Here is a 22102-nt window from a genome sequence, read left to right on the forward strand (position 1 = left end):
ATCTCCCTTGTAATTAGCTAGATTACTTTGTTTGGACCTGTTTTATTTTTTACAATAGGGGCTTTGTCCTCTGAATAAGTTTCACAAAAATCACATTTAAACTACTTTTATTGATCTAGAGACAATAAAACATGACAGTTTAGAAGGGGATGAATAATTATTATACCCACATCTGTGCTGTCTAAGTGAAAAGTTAAAATTAAAACCATAGCTTCACACTGAAGACCTCAAATTTGAATAAAAAACTATCCTCTTGGATACTCAGGCATCTAGAACAGAGAGATTTACTGTTTCTGGCATTTTAAGACCCAGTTTTTCTAGTTTGTCAAACTTCTCAAATGAATCATGTGACGCTCCGGTGCATGAAATCCCAGAAGAGTAACGCTGAGTAAGATCTCATCGATCGGTCGGCCGTATATTGAGGGAAGACCTAAACAGACTCCAGATGAATTTATCCCCATTACTGTGGCCGTGGCCTAAAACATCATTAATCATGTCGGTGCCTCTCTCACAGTTGTTTTTTTCTGTGCTGCATTTTCAGCACACACTAATACCGGCTCCCACTTTGCCCCAGTAACACAGTTAAAAACCAGAGAGCATGCCAGCAGTAGATTACCAGTCTCTGCAGTGGAGAAAGGAGGGAAGGTAGGTTGGAGATTCTGGCTGTGCTTTCTGAACACTGAGCCAGATCAACATTTCTGCGTTTCCGCGAACCAGAGCAAGGGAGACTGGAAGGGTAAGTCTGGGGAGCGAGGCGGAGGACGCACAGGGGCAAGAGGGACTCGGTTTAATGTCGGGCACCTTTTGACTTATTCGTGGAAGAGAACTGGAACTGTCTGGCTGAGTGCTGAGTGCTGAGTGTGGGAGGCGGGGGGTGAGAGAGGAGAGGGAGACAGAGAGAGGGGTCAAGGGTAAGACGACTCTCAGCAACATGGACGCAGATGGCCGAAAGCGAAGAAAGCACGATCGCAACCTTAGAAAGCCACATTGTTGGTAGGTACCGGGCGTTATGTGTCAGCGGTCATGTGATGGGAAGCCTCGCCAAGACCCCCCCCCCCCCCACCCACCCACCCCACCTCCACCCTGCAGGTGATAAAGTGGTTTTGCTCTATATCCGTCCGTTGAGGCACATTTGGATTGGTCAATTAAGATCCCTGGGGTGAGCGTGGTTTATTCTCAGAGGTGACTAATAGTTTCTGACAGTCTTCAGGCATCATCCAGAGCGTCACATCCTTTGTGTGGCTGCTATTTAGGCCTGACTGTGTTGATTTTTCCACTGTGTGTTTGTGTTTGTGTGTGTGTGATTGTGTGTGCGCGCTCAGCGGGATGTTTCTGGAGAATAAATTCAAATCGCTTGGTTGACTTGAAAGAAAAGACTATTTCCACTTTCAAATGTTCAATCAATTGATGTATCTGCAACTTTTGATGTTTTTTATTTGTATTATTTCTCTCGTTGTTTTGCTCTAAGTTAGTTTATTTAGAAATGATCAGACAAAAGTGTTTCTTCAATTTTACTATGTCCAGTTAATAGACAGTAAAATGTCCCTACAGCTCCACTATGTCCAGTCTAATGACAGCTAAATGTCCCTACAACTCTTCTGTGTCCAGTTTACGGACAGTAAAGTGTCAATGACTTTGAAACAGACGTCCAGTCAGGGAGGAGTCTCATCAGTCACTTTGCCATTTCAGGGTGAGGGAGTCAAACCCTCGCACAGCCTGCTCTGAAACCAGAGAGAGCTGACCTTAAAAGAGTATTTAAACATAAGGCTTACTCAACACTGAAAGCCAGAGGGGGGCCTCGATTGTTTGCTGTTGTAACTTGGCCTGCTTCAGGGTTTCTACTCAGATACTCGCTCAGTCTTTGGAGCGTGACTCTGACCGTCTGATAGTCATCCTTCGGAACTGGATTTCAGACCATAGCTCGCCTCTTAAATCCACTGGAGCAGGACAGAAGACCAGAAAGTGGTAAAGTCAAAACAATAATGTGACTCATTATGGACATGGAAATTAGATATTGTTTGTATTCAGTGGGAAACAAATTGGTAAACTAGTAATTTGAAAATACAATTTTAATAGGGAAAATGTTTTTGCTGCGATTTTAGAGTGTGTGTCCAGGTCTCGGGGGAGAAAAGCCTCTCGCTGTGCGCGGCGTCTAAAAGAGGTTGTGACCTCGGGGGGGATCTGAGTGAAGTTTGATACTTGTCCTCAAGTGATGTCACGTGAAGGTGCAAGAAGGTCGATGGGGATTTATCTCCAAGAACACAATAAACAAACTCAGAATAATTATGAAGGTAAAATTGAAATCGACACAATGCAAAGTGGTCGCCTATTTTATTTTCAGATATCTGAATAAGAAATACTTAAAAGCTTCCCCAGTGGAAACTGCATCGAAGATAAGTTACTTCAATATTATCGTAATATTTTTATGCCTCTCATAGATAATAAATAACTGTTGTATTCATAGCGTACTGCAAATTTACTTTTAGTTTGTTGTATTGATTTAAACTCCTTTTTGTTTGAATCTTTCAAGACATTATAAACATCATAAACTAAAGGAAAACACATAAGCTCCTATTTATCAGTTCACTACAAGTGACACACACACAAACACACACACACACACACAGACACACACACGCAGAGGAATGAGAAGAATGCATGGATGAAGTTTTCTTAACTCTGATTTTTCATGCTCAGATTTACGGTTTTCAAGAGTCTCCCTCTTGGTCAGTCGCTGTTTCTCCAGAAGACGAGTTCAGGCTCTGATGTCCGACAAGTGTGTTTGTGTAACTGCTGCAGGCGTACACCTCAGAGATGTTCGCAGAATGTAACGTGGATCTAAGTAGGACATGAGTGTCTTTCTTTCTTTTGCCTTCTCGCTGTCCTCTCTGTAGCCGTCACTGAAAAGCCTCTGTTACAGTGAGCGAGCTGAGATTTGAGCAAGAAAAGTTGCCTCTTGTGTTCTGTCTCGTCCAATCAGCTCTTCTGATCGGCCTCTAATGAGCCCCACGAGGGAACCATTTAGCGATCAGGGCCCGATGGATCGCTGCACCCTGAGCACGAGGAGGTCGATATCGTGTCAGGTTGGGTTTGTGCTGTGAGGTGTTTCACCGCTGGCCCGTGACTTCACTGATCCTGAGGATCATCACTCCACCGGAGTAAATCAGCCAAAATGTGCAGAGAAAACTATTAATTAGACTCAAGGCCGTGATGAACTCTTGACAGGAGTTTTCTGTGAGCTTGTAATGGCCGTCAGGACTTTTCTGAAGGATTACCACTGCGAGCTGCTGCTTGACACCCTGACTTAGTGCTGCAGTGCAGACCCAGAGCGACAGCAAATAGAATGAGAGAGTGGATTTGTGTGTGTGTGTGTATGTGTGTTGTGTGTTGTGTGTGGTGTTTGTGTGTGTGGAGCCTTTGAAGATCGTGTTGAGAGCGACATGTCTTTGCAGTCATCTGCACCGTTGTTGTCATTCTTAAACAACCCCCTTCCTGCACATGGAGCCTGACTGATCTCAACACTGTACAGTTTGTGTGTGTGTGTGTGTGTTTGTGTGTGTCTGGGTTCGAGGAGACAGCGCCTCCCTGCTGCGGAGCCCAGAGTCGGAGGCAGCAGGTGCAGCTGACGCAGATAGGCTTTTTAGCAGGCAGGGCCAGTGGGGGGGACAGAAAGGGAGAGAATGAGTGAGAGACGCTAGAGGAGGAAAAAGCCACAGGGACTCAAACAAACAGGAGAGCAGACCTCTACCACATGACTCGATCACACGCACTGCTCTGGTCCCTGGCACAGTATGTGAGAACGAGCAGGACCTGAACTGCACCAGACATTCCCACAGCTCCAGTGGTGAGTAATGAGGGTTTAAAAAGGCGAAGCTTGTGTGGAAGTGGAGCAAGAATGTGAAAGTTTGCGCTTGAGCCACTTATCTGGTGAAGTTTGAGAAACATATATTTTTTAAATGATTCGTTGTGGGTTTTCTCAATAGAAGATGAACGATTTTGGTAATTGGGTCTGTGTTCATGTGTCCGGACCACTTTCCCCTCTGTGCGTCCTGCGGTATCAGAGAGAGAGAGAGAGAGAGAGAGAGAGAGAGACTGTCAAGAGGCAGTGAGATTGTGTGAGTTGTTCTGTGATGGAACCTGACCGTGCTCATTCCATCATCCTGAATTCTTTGGGGTTACACAATCCTCCATGGTGGATTTCTCCAGCGGCTCATCACACTGTTGCTCACACTTCTTCACATCTGGATCTGGAAACCGCTGTGGAGTCATATTGACCCGTCACCGACTTGTATTGTCTCTTCACCGGAGTAACGGAATGCCCTTGATCCGTCGGCACGCTTTCTCTCCGCTCTGTAAAACACATCCACACACCGGTACCCCCTCGTCTCCCCCTCCACTGCCGTCCTCCTGCGCTGTCATTGGCCGCCTCCCCTCGGCCCGTTCGTCCTCTCTGCAAAGATGCAGCCAATCAGACGTGCGCCCCGTCCTCTCCGATGTTTGTCATTGGCTGACGTGTGCTGTGAATGCGGATGCTTTTCTTTAAGAGGCAGTCTAGACTCAGCTGGATACGCTGTGTGTGAGTGTGTGCCTCTCTCTCTGTTGCTCTCTTGTTAGCTCGCTCTCTCTTTCTCTCTCTCTCTCTCTCTCTCTCCTGCAACACCACCACAACCTGCTGATTTCTCTCAAAGCCTCTCCTGCTCCCTCCTTTCTCTCTCCTCTCTCTCCTGTCATCAGCTGTTCTCCTCCACTCGCTCCTCATCATTTTATTTCCCCGTCAATCACATGCTCACTCCCCCATTTCATTCTCCATATATTCCTTCACTTTCATTCAGCCCACCATTTCTCTCCGTTTCTCTCCCCCCCCCCCCTCTCCAACGCTGACATTTTGTCTTTGACATTCTCTAATCTCCACTACCCTGCCAGCTCCTGCTGATGTGTGGAGACATGGAGGTGAGTGGAGTTGATCTCCAGGCTTTAAAGCTCCTCTACTCTGCCGGGTTTTGTCTCATTTTACCCACGTCTCCCTCTCCCCACTCTGCGAGCCGCTTGCTGTGTGTGAGCCTCTCGTGTCCTTGGAGGCTCTGGCTGCAGTTGCGGATGCTTCAGGTGTAACAATTAGCCGGCGCGGGCAGGATGCTGCTGTGAGTCATTATCTGACGCTGCATGTATGTTCTACTTGTCATCCTTTCAGCAAGTACCTCGGTTGGCTGATAGGGAGGGGGGGGGGGATGAATCACTGCGTGGTGAGTGCAGCTGCGTGTCGATGCAGACAGCAACTCGTGACACAGTGTTTTCCTGCAGCTTCGGCTGTGGTGCAGCGGCACCTCAGGGAAAGATTGATGAGCGTTGAACGGCAACAACAGTCAGAGAATGAAGGGGATTTGCACGGTTCCTGTTTCCTGGCACGAAAACTCCTGCAGAGGTTTGTGCTCAGATAAAGATTTTTAAACTCTCGACTGCACTTGAGGAATCAGGAGAGAGCGGGGACGACATGAAGACCCAGTTCACTCAGCTGTTTCTCCCTGGTGGTTTTTTTTGTGTGTCATTGTCCTCATTGTGTGTACTTGTTACTCTCGTAGGAAGAAAATGTGTCCGACAGTAATAATTCTCCTCGGACTCTGTGTCACTTCCATCTTTTTGATTCAGGGTTTTTCTTTTTTTGGATGGGGAAGCAGTTTTTATTCAAAACTGAATATGAGAAGATAAATGGACGTCACTTACACAGAGGGTTTCTACTTTAGCAGAGGAAACATTTTACATTTTAACACGCACACTTAAACACACACACTTAAACACACACACCAAACAAACACACACACACACACACACACACACACACACACACACACACACACACACACACACACACACACACACACACACTCACTCACTCACTGCCCGGGCTGCAACGCAAGTAGCTGTCTTGTCAGCTTGGGGCAATTTAGGGGTCAGGGTTTTACTCAAGGACGCTTCTATATGTGGACAGGAGGAGCCAGGGATTGAACAACAAATGATTGGTGAGCAGCCGCCTCCTGGGCCACAGCTGCCCTAAGAGACTGATGTCTGTATTTAATTAACATCAGATATAAAGTAGAATTATCAAACCCTTTTCTAATGAGGAAAACCTAAACCAACTATTTTACATTTCTGTACGTACTCTCATCTTCTGGAGTCCTAGGGGACACGTCTTGTTGTTGCTTCATGGAGGATGGATTCTCTGGGAAATAGAAGCCACATCATTACCTCTGCCAAGGTTATGTGTCTGCATGCATGTGTTTGTCTGTTAGCAGGATACCACAAAAATGACTGGACAGATTATAACAAAACGTAGTTGATTGATGCAGCATGGGTCAGATGAACATGTTGAATTTAGGTGTGAATCGTTAACATTGTGACAAAGGGCGTTTTTACAACATTTTACCCGTTGTGATAATTCATGGATTTAAACTTAGAAAAATGAAAAAGGAACAATCGGGCACATTCAGGGGACTGATGTGTACGAGTGTGTGAAATGAGGTGCAGCTTGAATTAACTTAACAGGCCTGTGGGGCCTTGGTGGTTGTATGAGTGCCATTCTAGTGTCTCCTGACTTCTGCCAAATCCCAACATGCATTGATAAATTAGATTTTCAAAGCAAAGAATTGTCCGATGTTAAACATTATAATCAAAAGTAACTGTCTGTGATTGATTGTGTTCCCAGTGGATGATGCTAGTTGAAGTATTGCTGTATATACTTGGTATATAAACTCCTCTTTGTAATGTCCTGGTCGTCAAAAATGATCTTAAAGTGTTAACACCAGCGATCACCTCATACGATGGTCTCAGGTTCAGCACCTTGGACAGCGGCCGTCACTCGGTACAGAATGATCCACCTGAGCTGAGGAGGACGCCGGAGGTTACACACTGATCCATGTACACTCAGAGTAACAACCAGTTAAATCCCTCTCTCGTCTTTGTTTTAGTTTACAACCAAAACGTAAATTATAATAACTTCTGTGTGGTATTTGATACTTTCTTTATCCTTATCTAACTTAACCAGTCCTATACTGTCCCGCTCCCCGTTAGCATTGACACATTCTTCTATGGTTAAATAACCTTGGCTCGCAAAAACAAATCCCGCGTAACCGTTCTACTCATTTATTTGTCCATAGACCAGTGACCAGTCCAACAGCTTTATAATCACGCTCTACTTTCTGACCCGTGTTGCACAGAGCAACGATGACTGCCGGCGAATGTGCATTGAGATGTAGGACATGTAAAGTGAAAAGATGACCTTCAGACAGGTTTCTGTTTACAGTTAATTTGATGAAGACTTCATGTTTTGCTGAGGGACCAAACTCTTGACATTTTCAAGGTCGGGATGAATCTTTCATCGGAGCTGAGTAAACAGCTGAACAACTTGAAGGTGGAGCCGAGATTTGTCTAAATCAAGGAGGAAAGATGTTGAACCCATGAATCTGTGGCCTGTAATCTGGACGTAATGCATATAACAGGCTATTGAGTAAATCTATAATTCAATGCATAGGGAAAACACGTCAGGTGTGTTAATTTACCCATGAAGGATGTGAGGTCTCCTTGTATCTATAATTGTCAGTCTGGGTCATGTCGTTCGTTTGTTGCTTTGGGGAAAAGAAAATGCTTTCTCTTTGTTTTTTGGGGAAGGTTCTGTTACTTGCATCATGAGGTGTAGTTGTGTATCATGACTGAGCAGAAGTCGATACAGAAATTTATACTGTTTTCTGTGAATATCAAAAGTTATATATTTATATATAAAAAGGGGGGGGGGGCAGCAATCCTTGATTTAAGCTCAGGCTCAACCAAACAGATCCTTTCTATGTAGTTTGCATATTTTTCCATGAGTTTGCATCAGGTTTCATGCAAAATGATATTCTCTCACGTCTCATCCCAACTTATGCACCATAGTTGCTGAATTACTTCAACATTGACCCAGAATAAAAAGCAGATCTAGATTGTCGGGCGAATTTTCTCTAAGCTATTAAATTGAACCGCCGTGGGCGGCACACATCAGAGATTCAAGCTCCATCATTGGATAATTCTTACTGAAATAGCTCCTCCCACATTAGTTCTCATACATCTTTCTGATTCATCTCCGGGCCTCCAGCAGTGATTTTGATATTGCATGTCATTGTGTATTGTGCCTACTCCATCTTATGAGCCTGAGAAAGCTATTAAAGCTGAATGACATTTATTTATCATTGTGTTTAACATTCATCTCAGTAAACCGTTCACTGAAGGTCAAGTAGAGGAGGACTCACTGGAGGAAATAGCTTTTATGTGAACTAGTGACGATGTGTTAGAGTGGGACATGGTCTATAAAGTAACCGTGTGTCAGCTGCAGCTGTCATGGTGAGTTTCCCTCTTTAGAAAGTTGTGGACCTGATTAAAAACGGCCTGACACACGTGAGCATGCACTCACTGGACTCGCTCACTCTCGTCTTCTCCTCCTCCCCTCCCCCCCAGACACTCACACACACACACACACAGTTGAAGGAGGCACAAACCTCTCTCTCCGGTGACTTATTCGACCGCTGCACAGGCCGTTCCCTGTGTGGAGGCTCTGGTTGGGATTGGTGGACGGCCATGTTTGACTGTTAGTTTGTGGTGTTCCACAGGTTCAACATGTCCACAGCGTCTTGTTCAATCTTCCGTGTGTGAAAAATGAATCATTAAGTCCTGGGGCACAGATCTTTCACCTTGATCATTCACTCTGATCTCTCTCTGGAGGGGAGCAGGTGAAAAGAGAGTTTCTCCTCAGGGATCCATGAAGTATCACATCCTTTATACTTAGTACTTTAGACATGTGACATCCTCCGGGCTCACTTTCCTCCCAGATTACAGATAAGCTGGTCTGTGATCTTTTGGGTTGGAGGCAGAGGTTTTGTGAGGAAGTAAACATTTTAGATTCTCTTTAAAAACTTTTTTGAAACCCATTAATGATGCTCTAATTGTAATAATTGAGTTATCTGGTTGTGGTTTATGGAGCCATTAGATTATAAGCATATTTAATGTGAGCGTGGCGGTTCAACAGAGGATGAAAGGATGGCAGGACGCGACCTCAGCTGTTCCAGATGGAGCTTTTGGATGGGAGGAGGGAGCCATAACGGGCCGCAGGCTATTTAGAAAGGAGTCGCCTGCCCCCCCACGACGAGGAGCACACAGTCAGTTCATGCCGAGAGAATGTACTAGTCTGGTCTTCCAGCTGTTTACTTCTAATGGTCCCCGTTAACAACTGGCTTCACCGTACATGGAGATGTGCTGCCATTAACTATGAAACGACTTTGATTGTGTGGCAGAGACTGAAGAGAAAGAGGAGAAAGAACCCACACAGAGTTATTAGTGGTGTAGAGGTTTGTCAGAGACGTCAATGTTGGTGGCAAAGTGTCACAGTTGTCATGTAAATAAGTTGTGTGGATCTCTACAGGGACGAGAAAGCTGTTTGTCTGATGTCGAAGTGGATCTGATGTGATCAACTTTCCACTAGATGTCATTGAATCTACAAAAGAGTTGAACATACGTTTGTTAGAACCTCTGATAGCAAAGCTTTTCCCGTTTTGCTGCTGTAGCATCACTCGTTGTTCATCCAGAGAAGAGCTGGTTCATCCAATCCCAGTCCAGGGATTTTTCAGTTTGTTTGTTTCCAAAGAAGTCGGGCCACATGTTCCATTACGTCGCTCTGCCCTCTAACAGCCTTCACCGTCGGTTTACCCATCCAAGCCTCTACCTCTGCTCCCTAAGCAGGTTCTCATAGAACTAGAGTTACGTCCAGTAACTACTTCTGCGACACAAACCACCTGACACGTCATGATGTCAAGATCGATTAACTGAGAATGAGACTCCTCCAGATTCTAGTTTCATCCGTCGTTATTGTCTCTGAAATGAATTCTTCTGTCTCACATGACCGTGACCTCAAGATGCTTCACATTTGCATAACGCACGCCCAGTCTGCTAGTCTGACACGACCCCTGCTAATAGAGGCGTGTAGTGAGAGCTGAGGCCGGCATTTTCTGCACGTGCCGGAAAAGGTCAACCAATCACAACAGAGTGGGTCAGCTGGCTTAATCCGGGGGGGGGGGTCTTAAAGTGACAGAAGCTAAAACCAAGTGTTTCAGACAGGGGCTGAAAAGAGGAGCTTCAGCGATGGACATTCTGAGGGAAGTGATGTGATTTCTAAACGTTAGAGCATGAATACCTGTTTAAGTAACAACCCAAATTAAAATGATTAACCTGAATATGAGCATTAGAAATATGTCTCATTTAAAATTGTATAAATGGAGGAGAATATATCAACAGTTTACTTTGTTCAGCCCCAGAAGTGCAGTTGAGTGAACTGCAGCCACAGTAACTGCTGATCTTCCTACTGCATTGCAGTCGACACTCTTTTTTTTCTTACTGCAGCAAAGCTTTTGATTTTGTTTGAACTCGTTTTCAAATGTTACAAAACTGGTGTGAACCCATGACTGTCGCCCAGTGAGCACTGGAGCTCTCATGCTGGGGCTGAAAGAGCAAAGATGAGAAGGGCAACTGCAACTTTCTCCAGGTTGTCAGTTCAACTGTCTCTTGCTCTGTATCGTTGTTGGATCAGCTTGATGGCACCACATGAAGCTGCAGTTCGCTGATGTAACAGTTTTCCATCCCCGATCATTCTGTTTATCACTTTAAGCATCGTGGGGTTTGACATGAAGTGGTTGAGGTCGTTAAGTAGATAATAAAATTGAAGTTTCAACACAAACCTGTGAAGTGAACGCATGTTTTAATGTAAGCTGTCCTGTCCTTCAGGGATAATGTGTTATCAGACATCAGAGCCGTCTCCTGTGATGTTGGGAGTGTTGCTCGTGTCTCGCTCTGGATACTGTGGTCTTTTTTTAGTCCCGGCGCTGACAGCAAACCATCTGCACGCTCTGATTTGATTTCTTCAAAGAGCAAACTGTGATTTCCTATTGCGACTCTGTGAGACGTCTGCAGCTCTCCCCCCTGCTGTGCTCTCCTAGTTCCATCGAAGCCAGTTCAGCCTCATCATCCATCCTGAACCCTTTTTTCTGTCTTTTGCTCTCATAAGCTCACTCCCCCCCCCCCCTTCTCTCCCTCTCAGTCCCTCCCCTGCCTTTTTTTTTTTTTTTTCTGTGGAAGTCTCAGTGAGGTGTTGTCAGATGGCAGCCACCGCTGAAGAGGAGTAACCATGGCTTATGACACTAATCTGTTTCTGTGTCTGCTCTCATCTCGTTTCTCTCTCAGGTGAAGGAACGTGCAGACAGGCTGCCTCCCACTAAGCTATGGAATGCTCCCTGCACCCACCATCACTAGTCTCCAATCTTTGGACTGAGCTCCAAACGCTTAGTTAGCGGCTGTGCTTCTCCCCTCGAACTCTTTACACCCAGGGGACGAAGAAACGGAGCCGGCTTTCCAAGTCCTCCGCTAAAAAAACGCACAGAGCACTTTCTTTTTCTGAGAATATCTCAGCTATCTTTTTTTTTTTCTCCGCTTGGATTTTTTCCCGCTGAAATCCTATCAAGATGGATATGGATTCGTACTTGTGGATGGTGATCCTCGGCTTCATCATTGCCTTCGTCCTGGCCTTTTCGGTGGGCGCCAACGATGTGGCCAACTCGTTCGGCACGGCGGTGGGGTCCGGTGTGGTCACGCTGAAGCAGGCCTGCATCCTGGCGTCCATCTTTGAGACACTGGGCTCGATGCTGCTGGGAGCCAAGGTGGGCGAGACGATCCGGAAGGGCATCATAGACGTGAGCCTGTACAACGAGACGGTGCCGGTGCTCATGGCCGGGGAGGTCAGCGCCATGGTCGGTAAGTCGCTTATAGATCCAGTGAGTTGCCTTCTGGTGATGTCTTCTCATATCTGAGTGGGCTGTAAGGATCATTCAATTGTCTAAAGGCTGAAAGGTATTACATTTACAGATATAAGAAGTCAGAGAAGTTTCACATTCCATATCAGAAAAAGGGGAATCACAGCAGAGTAATCTGATAATGAAAATAATTGCCAGCCGAAGCTCTAAAAATAAAAACGTGTGTTCAGGGTGACATTGATCCAGGATCGCCGGCCGCTGATGCTGTTGGATAAATAAGTTACATGAGCTCATGTGTCGACCCTCGATAGAACCAGGAGGACGTTTCAACTGCTTCTCAATGAAGTATTATTAGCTATTAGCTCCATGGAGAAGTTAGATAATAGTGAAAATTACTTTCACAGTTTCCCAAAGTCCAAGGTGACATCAACCTTCAAATATTTTAATTTATACTGATTCTTAATCTATGAAAGGCTGAAAACCAAGATTCCCCTTCTACTCGATAAATGACTTGATAAGGCCTTGAATGCAGATTCCTGTTGAAGGCTTTAAACATTAATTATCTGCTCGACACATTGAAAGTAAAACTGTGTGTTGCTCTCACAGTCCTCTCAAACGGCTCTGAGGTGGTGTGAGCAGCTGGGATCAGAGTCCATGCTGCTGTAGCTCTGCAGGACTGTATGTCCATAGGTCTGGTAAACAGAGAGGAGACTTCACTCTGCTCATGTAAAACAAAAACTATTGAAGTTTGTTCTCCAGCTGATAAAAGAACATAAAAACAAACTCTTGTTTTTTAAAACCACTTTCTAACTTGATATATAAGAAATGGTGTAAAATGAACTAGTAAATTTGAAAAGTGTTTAAATCTATTTGAATGTATTCTGGATGTGCCTTCATATTAAAACACATTTACAGAGAAGCACAAGCAGCGATTGTTGAGTATCAGTAGTAGATTTACACATAAGCTTTAGATTACCTCAGTAAGTGAATGACGCTGAACAAAGAACAACAATGGGGCTCCTGTTGAGACAAAGCCATGTTAATGGCAGAGAGTGCTGGGAAACAGCGCTGAAGAGGGCGATATTATGCACGGGGGGGATTCCCGCGTGGCTGAGGGATCACGTGCAGCCGCCAACACAAGTGAATGTTGGGGAAACACTGAACAGTTTATCTTGATCCCAAACAAGAATTTTTTGTTTTATTATTCAAATAATGGACTCTGTTCCCAGAGAATAACAAAAATACATTTACCGTCCTGAAAAGCTTGTGTTCACAGACCCGATGGATTTTTGTATTGGGACAAATACATTTATAAATTTTGATTAAAAAACCTGTTGTTATCACTTGTCCTCACATTATGATTTGCAGCAGCTTCTCATTGCATCTGAAACTATTCTTGGATTCTTAGTCCCTCGTGTTTGAATTACTGCAATTACTGCATCTTATTTAGGCAATTTAGATTCAGGTTAATATCACTTGTCGCTACAGGCTAAAGCATGGCAGTGAAATGCAGTACTCGTACAAAAAGATTGAGATATAAAATAATATAAAGACCTCTTAAATATAAAAGCCGACATTTTCAGATGACTCAAAAAACGAAAGCGTCCTTTTATCTCAGAATAAAAATGTTCCTCATCAAACGATGCTCAAACCTTCACTTAAAATGTCTCACTCATGTTTTTCAAAACTCTTTGATTCCGTGAGTAGAAGCACAAACACAAAACTAATACTTAACATAACTGAGAACAGAAATGAGGAAACGATTCACGTGGTATTGTTTTTCCTTGAACCTCCTTTTAATCCAATGAGTCAGAGAACGGTGTGAGATCAGTGTGTGTGTCTGTGTTTTGATCTCAGGGTCGGCGGTCTGGCAGCTCATCGCCTCCTTCCTCAAACTGCCCATCTCTGGGACTCACTGCATTGTTGGCGCCACCATCGGCTTCTCCATGGTGGCCATCGGCACCAGGGGCGTGCAGTGGATGCAGCTCGTCAAGATCGGTAATGAATGCGGCTGGTGTGAGACCAGTTTGTTTGTCTGCTCATTTAAATCCATGGCATACACATACAGTGCACTGTTTGTACATAACATTACTATGATTGGTGTAGCCGCCACTTTCCCATAGAAACCAGACTAAATAACAACAAACTGAGGTATTTCCACCACAGCTACAGATTAGTTTGATTCCAGAAAAGTTCCTGAACTCTGAGGCATAAACAGTCATCATCAGAGTCTGGAAGACGACTCCCGGGACCATGTAACCACCCAAGTGGTCATTTTTAAATGGAGCATAGATCACAATTTCTCCCCTGTAGGATACTCAATAGACCAGCATGCAATGCAGCTGGGAAACGCATCTTAAAGTACTGGTGAAGAAGAAGAGGAACAAATAACTCCTTCTCAGGCTTAGGGAGAGTAACTCCTGCTATCGCTACTGACGCAGCTGAATCTAAAACTCTGTACGTTTTCTAGAGGATTTGAAACTTTGAAATGCATTGTGGGAAGTATAGGAAATTACGGATTGGCACGATTGAAGTAGAGAAGATGAAGAGTCCTGTAAAAAGTGGGAATGAATAATATTTACTCAAGCATTATGATAATAACAGTATTTTTGTGCTTATGTGTTCTCTCCTTCCTCCCCTCAGTGTCGTCATGGTTCATCTCCCCCCTGCTCTCTGGGCTCATGTCTGGAGGCCTCTTCCTGCTCATCAGACACTTCATCCTCAACAAGGTGCCCCCCCCCTCCCCCCTGCTGTGCAGTATCACTCACTCACCAGCACGCACGTTAACCTCCTAAAAGTTTCAGGCTCTAAACTCTGAGCACTAAGATTCTCATTTCCTGCAAAAACAGTAGATTTTCTTGTCCTCAGGTTTGAATCTCAGTATTAAGACACAGACGCACACACGCACAAGCTTGTCCAGAGAAACTCTGCTCAGATAATATCCTGTGGGTTTGGCAATACCTGCAGATCTGTTGTTACATAACCGGTGATTCCGGCGGAGGAGGAAGAGAAAAGTATTGAGGTTCATCCTGAGGTCACGGCTGCAGGTTCATGTTTGAGTGACTCACAGGCCGGGTTGTTATTTAGACGGCAGCCGCTGCTTCACTGGGTCAAACTCACCACGAGTTCATCTCTGTCTCCGCAGGTTATCTGCTTCAGATAAGTCAGAACACAACTTGATCTTGGGTCATGCTGCATCCAGCTCCTTGTCATAGTAAAAGCACACGTTGTGTAAGAAGTTCTGGTTGCATGTGTAGGTTAGATTTCCACAAATGTGAGCTGACCTGAATTAAACTTGTAACCTCAATAGTGAAATCCAGATGTTTTGTCGTTACACGGGTTCTACACTGTATTATCGTTTGGGAAACTTTTGCAGGGAGACTCTGTAGATTCCAAAATAAAGTAGTTAAGTAATATAAGGCCAAGCAATAACAATATTAATACAATATATATAAATGTGTTTAGAAAATAAATAAAATACACAATTATAAAATAAGAACTCATTAGAAAGACTTAGTAAGAACAACTATATAACAGTGATAAACAATGTATGTGCATATTTCTTATGTTTTTATAGTTTGTTGAATTGGTCACGGTTGATTTCATGTATTGAATCTTATGACCTGAAGGTATTATCTATTTCTCAGTCTGGTTGTGTGACTTTAAATTGTGTTTTTATTTGTAATCTATATGTGTGTGTTTCTGTATTCCTGTTGGTGTGAGGCGTATATTTTTAGCTCCTTATCATCACATCAGCGACTGCATTAAAAATCCATTTGTGTGTGTTCCCTGCAGGAGGACTCTGTTCCCAACGGCCTGCGAGCGCTGCCTCTCTTCTACGCCACCACCATCGGGATCAACACGTTTTCCATCATGTACACCGGAGCGCCGTGTAAGTGTGTGTGTGTGTGTGTGGGGGGGGGGTTAGTTGCTCCTCGGAGACATTACTCTGACACCAGTGTATGATCAAATTATCATCTCGGTCTCACTGATGTTGCCAATACCGTTGGCTCGCACAACATTCCTCCCGAGGGTGTGACGAGAGTATAAGTAGATTTTAACATTTCAAAACTACATGCCAGATGTGTTGCCTGTGTAAGTTATGTTCTTGTACTGATGTGTGTATGTGTGTGTGTTCATTAATTACAGTGCTCGGGCTGGAGATGCTGCCGGTGTGGTCCATCTTTCTCATAACGTTAGCCGGGTCGTTGGTGTGTGCAGCGATCGTCTGGTTCATCGTGTGTCCCTGGATGAGGAGGAAAATAGCAAGTAGGTATCTGTTAGTGTGTGTGTGTCCTGCTGTGTGTGTGTTTGTGTGTTTGTGTGTGTGTGTCTCCAGTCTTTCTCACGCCATCTGAAAGCACAGCACTCTGACCCAGGACGAACAACAGAGCCTCAGCCTCTGCTTGCACCAAACATCGGATGCCAACGGATGTGTTTTCTCTTTGGCCTTTGCCAAAGCCACTAAAGCCACCAAGGAGAAACCCTGTGAACTCCAGTTGCTCTGCTGAGACACTTGAGTTTTTTTTTGGGGGCATGTTGCTCCTTGACCGGATCTGAGGGGTTAAGATGATAGCCTGCGGTGGGGAAAGCTCTCAGATCAAAGTTAGGAGTCGCTGCTCTAATGGGAAAAAGGAGCCGGCAGCAGAGCAGACAACCGGGCAGAACACATGACACATTCAATTAAACAGTGGAAAGAGCAGTAGCTGGAACTTCTGAGAGACTGGAGGACATACGCTCTGTCAGGCAGGAGAAATAAGAACAAGAAGAAGAGTTTGCCTGAGATGCTTCACACGAATATGGAAACAAAAATCCTGGTTAAATTAGAGTTTTTACATTTTATATCAAACTTTTCAAAATAAAGTAGCGCTTTAATTGAAGTTATAATATCCATAATGAGGCTTAAAATAGGTTTCTCTCCTCGGGCGTTCCTTCACACAACTGATGCCGACTCGACTCCACCGGTTGCTCAACGTGTCGTGACCGTGAAAGTCTGCGAGGATTAGAGCTGAACTGCTTCCATCGAAATGGACCGAGCGGCAACTGGAGTTTGTTAGTGGGTTTATACGGACGGCTGTTTAGAGGAGTCGGGGGGGCATCGAGTCTGTCGGCGCTGGGATTAGTTTTTGATCAGCTGATGTTTACATACTGGTTTTTGTGGAATGCTGCTGCATGTTTTCTGGAAATTCTTGGTGTTAGTTCAGAGAAAACAACAAAGTTTCCAAACAGAAAAAATAATATAGTAGAACATGAGAGATTGTCTGTGTTGTGGAGGTTTAGTGTAAATATTGTTATTTTCTTTTCCTCATAGTTTGTATACAAGGCTCTGTAAACATTGTAAAGAGGATTTCATTTAGTTTTCTGGACATGCTCTGGTCACTAAACCCTCCGCCTCTCCGTCTCCTCCAGGTCGTCTAAAGAAGGAGCAGGCTCTGTCCAGGATTTCAGACGAGAGCCTGGACAAGATACCGGAGGAGGAGGAGGAGAGTCCCGTCTTCAAGGAGCTTCCAGGAGCCAAGGGAACAGATGAGGCCGTGTTGCCGCTCACCGGCGGCAGCAGTGACCGAGGGACCCGCACCTCCAGTGGAGAGCTCACCAACCTGGCTAATGGAGGCACCGTCCTGCCAAACGGCAGGGCGTATGGTATTTGAGATGAATCAATAAATCTACTCAAAACAAAATCACTGACTGTGAGTAAAACTGTGGTCAGGATATTAAGAAGAAACGCAAAATAGGCCTCAAGAAAACATAATTATTGGTGATTTTAAAAAGTCACCATCGGCAGGGTGGCTTGTTTCTGGTGGTTTCTTATTATATGCTATCAATCTGTGAGTTCTCTGACTTGACAGGAAAAGTAAATTACAAGTAGAATGTCACTCAGTCCAGTGAAACCTGTGAAAGGCCCAACAGTTATAAAACCACATTGAAATTCACTGGATCTGGATTTTCATAGTGGATCTGCACCAAATCGCACAGACTCATAAATATCAGCTCACTAAAGTATGCCACATTTTTATTTCTCCATCAAGATCCATGAATTGTTCTCTGAGAAATTAGGAAAATTGTTGAAACGCGCAATTAAATATTTTCCAGACCAATATGCACATCCGTCTTCCATCACTTAACATGTGTGAAGAGCTCAGATCAAATGTACCAGAGCTACTGGCATACATTCGTCCATTATCTGAATTTCATGTTATATTTAAATCCATTTTCTCTTTTAGAACGAGAAATTTAACTTGCAAATCTGTAGAAATAACCACTTATTGTTATTTGTGACATGCCTCCTCTTTAAGGAGCAGCTTTTAATCTGATTTAGAAGTTACTGCACTGTGTTGCTTTTGGCTACAAGCTTCCATTATCCTCAAACACACTGTTTTCCATATCCTCTCCCTCAGGTCGGACCAACTCGATGACCAACGGCTGCCTCAAGTCGCCCATCTCTAACGGCAGCTTCAGCTTCGATGGCCACATGCGCAGCGATGGCCAGGTGTACCACACGGTGCACAAGGACTCTGGTCTCTACAAAGACCTGCTTCACAAGATCCACCTGGGCCGCATGGACGACAGCGACCGCTCGGCCACCAACGCCGGGCCGCCCGACAACAACTACCGCCTGCTGCGCCGCAACAACAGCTACACCTGCTACACGGCGGCCATATGCGGCATGCCCGTCCAGCCGCTGGTACGCGCAGAGTCGCGTGACGACAGTGAGAAGCTGGTGGGTGAGGGGGGGGGCGGCAGGAGCAACAGCGTGTCCTACACCAAGAAGAGGATTCGCTACGACAGCTACTCGTCGTACTGCAACGCCGTGGCCGAGGCTGAGATCGAGGCCGAGGAGGGCGGGGTGGAGATGAAGCTGGCCACGGAGCTGGAGGGGGTGGAGGAGGAGGGGGCCCCGGCTCCTATGCCTCTGGACGACCTGGCCGAGGAGGATCACGAGGAGAAGGACAAACCCGAGGTGTTCCAGCTTTTCCACTTCCTGCAAATCCTCACCGCCTGCTTCGGGTCCTTCGCCCACGGAGGCAACGATGTCAGGTGCTGCCCCCTGCTGCTTACATGACAGATAGCATTGTGTATGGCCACTGTGCTGGTTAAAGTATATTTCATTAATACCTGTTAAAGCTTGTTTCCATAAAACACAGAGAAATCAGCTTCACTGTTCTTCTCTAACATCATTTATTCTCAGTGAAGCCAAGACGCCTGAGTCCAGTCGTAATCTAATTTCTCACATTGCAGTAATGCCATCGGGCCCCTGGTGGCGCTGTGGATGATCTACGCCCAGGGCGGCGTGATGCAGGATGCTGCCACGCCCATCTGGCTGCTGCTGTACGGGGGCGTCGGCATCTGCGCCGGGCTGTGGGTGTGGGGCCGCCGCGTCATCCAGACGATGGGGAAGGACCTGACTCCCATCACCCCCTCAAGGTGAGAAAGCCGCCATGTGGGGGAGCGGGTGTGGGGGGGAAGGGGGGGGGGGTTATGTGTGTGTGGCTGTGTTGGAAAGAGTATCTGTGGCAGAGGTGAACTTTCAAACATGTTCAGTTTGAGTCGCTCCAAAGAGTCTGGACTCGCTGACACACACGAGTCTGTCCTGGGCTGCAGCTTCCTCGGTAAGTACTTACGTGCACCCGGCCGTGTTAGAATAAAAACACACACACACACACACACACACACACACACACACACTTTATATACGGCTGTTAAACGCCATTGAACGGGCAATTGCCATTCAACACACTAAGACGTTCCCACTATGCTCACAGTGAAGGGCCTTACTCCGAGGCAGCACGATATATTTGGGAGTGACAGCTCTGTTGCCTGCAGTGCTTTGTATTCACAGGTACAGTGAACTTGTCGGACTGATCAAGGACATTTGTCTGGAGTTGAACTCTTTTCTACTTCCCAAACACAGCTGCTGCTGCTTAATTCATTTTTACCACACCAACAACCTGCAAGTACCATCATGTCTTAGCATTTTATTCAATTTGGTTGTGGCTGCAAAGGAGTATATAGTCAATTCTAATCATGTTAATATGTTATATATATTTACGTTTTGTTTTTTTATTGATTTTTCTTCCTCCAGATGTATAGATTGATTTGATTTGATTTTATTTGGACATGGACATGACAATGTCATTGGACGAACCAGATGCATTGTTTACAGTGTATTAGCATAAATGCTAGTTTACAACACCTGTCCACAGGTAATTTATTGATAAATAATCATGTCATCAAAACACCACTTGCATGAACTTTAAACTTCTATCCTTCTTTTTACTGCTCTTGGAACACGTTCAGGAAGCTACAGCAGCGGTCGGTGCTGTGCCTCTCAGCATTGGCAGTGAAACAGAAATAGTACACACTCTGTTTTCTCCTCCTGCCCTTTGACTCATTACATAACAATCATGAATAAATTAGTGGTCTGGTTTGGACCATAACACATAAGGCCCCAGGGCTCGATTCATCCAACGACCTGAGCAATGAACATCACGCATCCTTAGCCACTTACTGCCTCTCCTCCATCCTTCTAATCAATATCTTTATACCTCTCTCTCTCTCTCTCTCTCTCTCTCTCTCTCTCTTTCTCTTTCTCTCTCTCTCTCTCACTGTGTCCTCTTGTCTTCCCAGGCAGTAGCTGAAGTGTGTGTGTGTGTTTTTGTGTACTTCAGGGATGTTTGTCTGTATCATGTCAGCTCAAGGAGGCCGGGCTCAGCTGTGCCTCTAGGTCATTGTGCGGTGAATGTTTGTGCGCGAGCATGTTTGCATGCTAATGTCTAATTTGCTCCAGAAAATATTGTGTGTCTGTTGTTGTTTTTGTTGCCTCTGACGGACCTTCTCCAGCATAAACACTGACTTTGTCAGGACCAGTAGACCTCATGGGGACCAAAGCCTGGTCCTAATGAGGGAGAACTTCATTTCTTAAGGTCATAATGAGGATAGCTGTACAAAGCTGAGTGTGTGTTTGTGGGGGGGGAGGCATCACGCAGGGTTACAGAAAGTTGTTTGGCGTTCTGGATGAAGAGCAGTACAGTTGAGGGGCGAGGGAGGGAGGGGTGAAGCCACAGTGAGGATCCGACCACAAGCTGTAACACCCGGCTGCACTTTTCTGTTCCAGTCTGCTCTCCTCCTTTTTTCAAATATATTCCTTCCTACTCTCTCCTGTAAATCTCTATTTTGTGGTTAACCCTCCTCTTCTTCATTCTTTCCTGTTCTTCTCTCCCTACTACATCTTTTTAGATGTAGTAGGAGCCTCTCACCTCTAAATCTTTCCTTACTCACTTTATTACTTTTCCCCTCTTTCTTCATTTCTCCTCTTTTTCTGTCCCTCCTCCTCTTTTCATTCTTAATTTATCTCTTTCCAACACCAGCTTAGTTTTTTTTCGCCAGGACTCAAAGACAAATTTGTTCTGCTCCACTGTTCTAAAGGCTCCTCTGGTGTCTGTTTCAATGCATCACGCTGACAAAGAAGAGTGTGTGTGTGTGAGTGGGTGCGTTTGCGTGTGTGTCTCTTTAGTTATAGGGGCCAATTTTGTTTAAAAAGAAGTGGTTGTTTGAGGGTTTGAATCAGGTTTAGTTTAGGAATTTAGTTTTGATGGTTAAGGTTAGGGGAGGTGTTTGGGAAGACTTTGTGTCAATGAGGGTCCTCACAACTATAGAGAGACTATAAGTGTGTGTGTGTGTGTGCTAGATAAAAAGGTTTAAAAACTGCTAAATGGTGAATGGCATTTATATTGTGCTTTTACATCACAGATTCATAGAGCACTTCCCTAACTAGTGCACCAGCACAGTTTTTGATTAGAGGACAAGCTGCCAGCGCTGAGTGATGCTTCAAAAAACATATCAAGACAAAAAAGTTCAAATCAGGTGATAATTGTCACCATCAATTATATTTGTTTCAAGTTTAAAGACTCACCCGAGGTCAAATTCATCATTATGCATTGAAGCATTCAACATAGATAGACGGAGAGGCTCGATGTAGTTTATCCCGAACTGGAGACATTCCAGGAACATAACACACGATACAGAATCTAAAAATACATCCAAAGTAGATAAAAGATCAAATATAAAGAATGTAAATTATATTATCCAATTATCCCCCCCCCGCTGTCTGAAATGTGTCTCTACTCACACCTAAGAGAAGCGTCCAGGTCGAGTCAACTTCACTGTGAGAGCCGTTGTCCCTTGCTGCTGGCGAGCGCCTCATTGGGACTGAAGTGACCTGTTGCTGAAGATCTCACCCGATCCGACCTCAGTCGATGTCTGTTCCCAGGACCTCTCCTGAC

At 45.0% G+C, this 22102-nt stretch overlaps 1 protein-coding gene across 6 annotated transcripts in view; it reads left to right on the plus strand.

The window, feature by feature from the left end:
- slc20a2 (solute carrier family 20 member 2) overlaps nucleotides 1-22102 on the plus strand; it is a 43355-nt gene that overhangs the window by 12373 nt on the left and 8880 nt on the right. For 4 of the 6 annotated variants that reach the window (XM_062381560.1, XM_062381558.1, XM_062381559.1 and 1 more), the window contains 8 exons: nucleotides 11254-11820; nucleotides 13677-13817; nucleotides 14463-14548; nucleotides 15615-15711; nucleotides 15969-16088; nucleotides 17229-17462; nucleotides 18218-18857; nucleotides 19059-19244. In XM_062381560.1, coding sequence (XP_062237544.1) covers nucleotides 11532-11820; nucleotides 13677-13817; nucleotides 14463-14548; nucleotides 15615-15711; nucleotides 15969-16088; nucleotides 17229-17462; nucleotides 18218-18857; nucleotides 19059-19244 — 1793 coding nt within the window. In that variant the 5' untranslated portion in view covers nucleotides 11254-11531. Of the gene's footprint in view, nucleotides 1-1784; nucleotides 1966-4674; nucleotides 4951-11253; nucleotides 11821-13676; nucleotides 13818-14462; nucleotides 14549-15614; nucleotides 15712-15968; nucleotides 16089-17228; nucleotides 17463-18217; nucleotides 18858-19058; nucleotides 19245-22102 lie in introns of those variants that run through there. The other 2 variants (XM_062381562.1, XM_062381561.1) reach the window with 2 other exon arrangements.

The sequence above is a fragment of the Platichthys flesus genome, chromosome 3 (assembly GCF_949316205.1).
Source record: "Platichthys flesus chromosome 3, fPlaFle2.1, whole genome shotgun sequence".
Classification (NCBI taxonomy): domain Eukaryota; kingdom Metazoa; phylum Chordata; class Actinopteri; order Pleuronectiformes; family Pleuronectidae; genus Platichthys; species Platichthys flesus.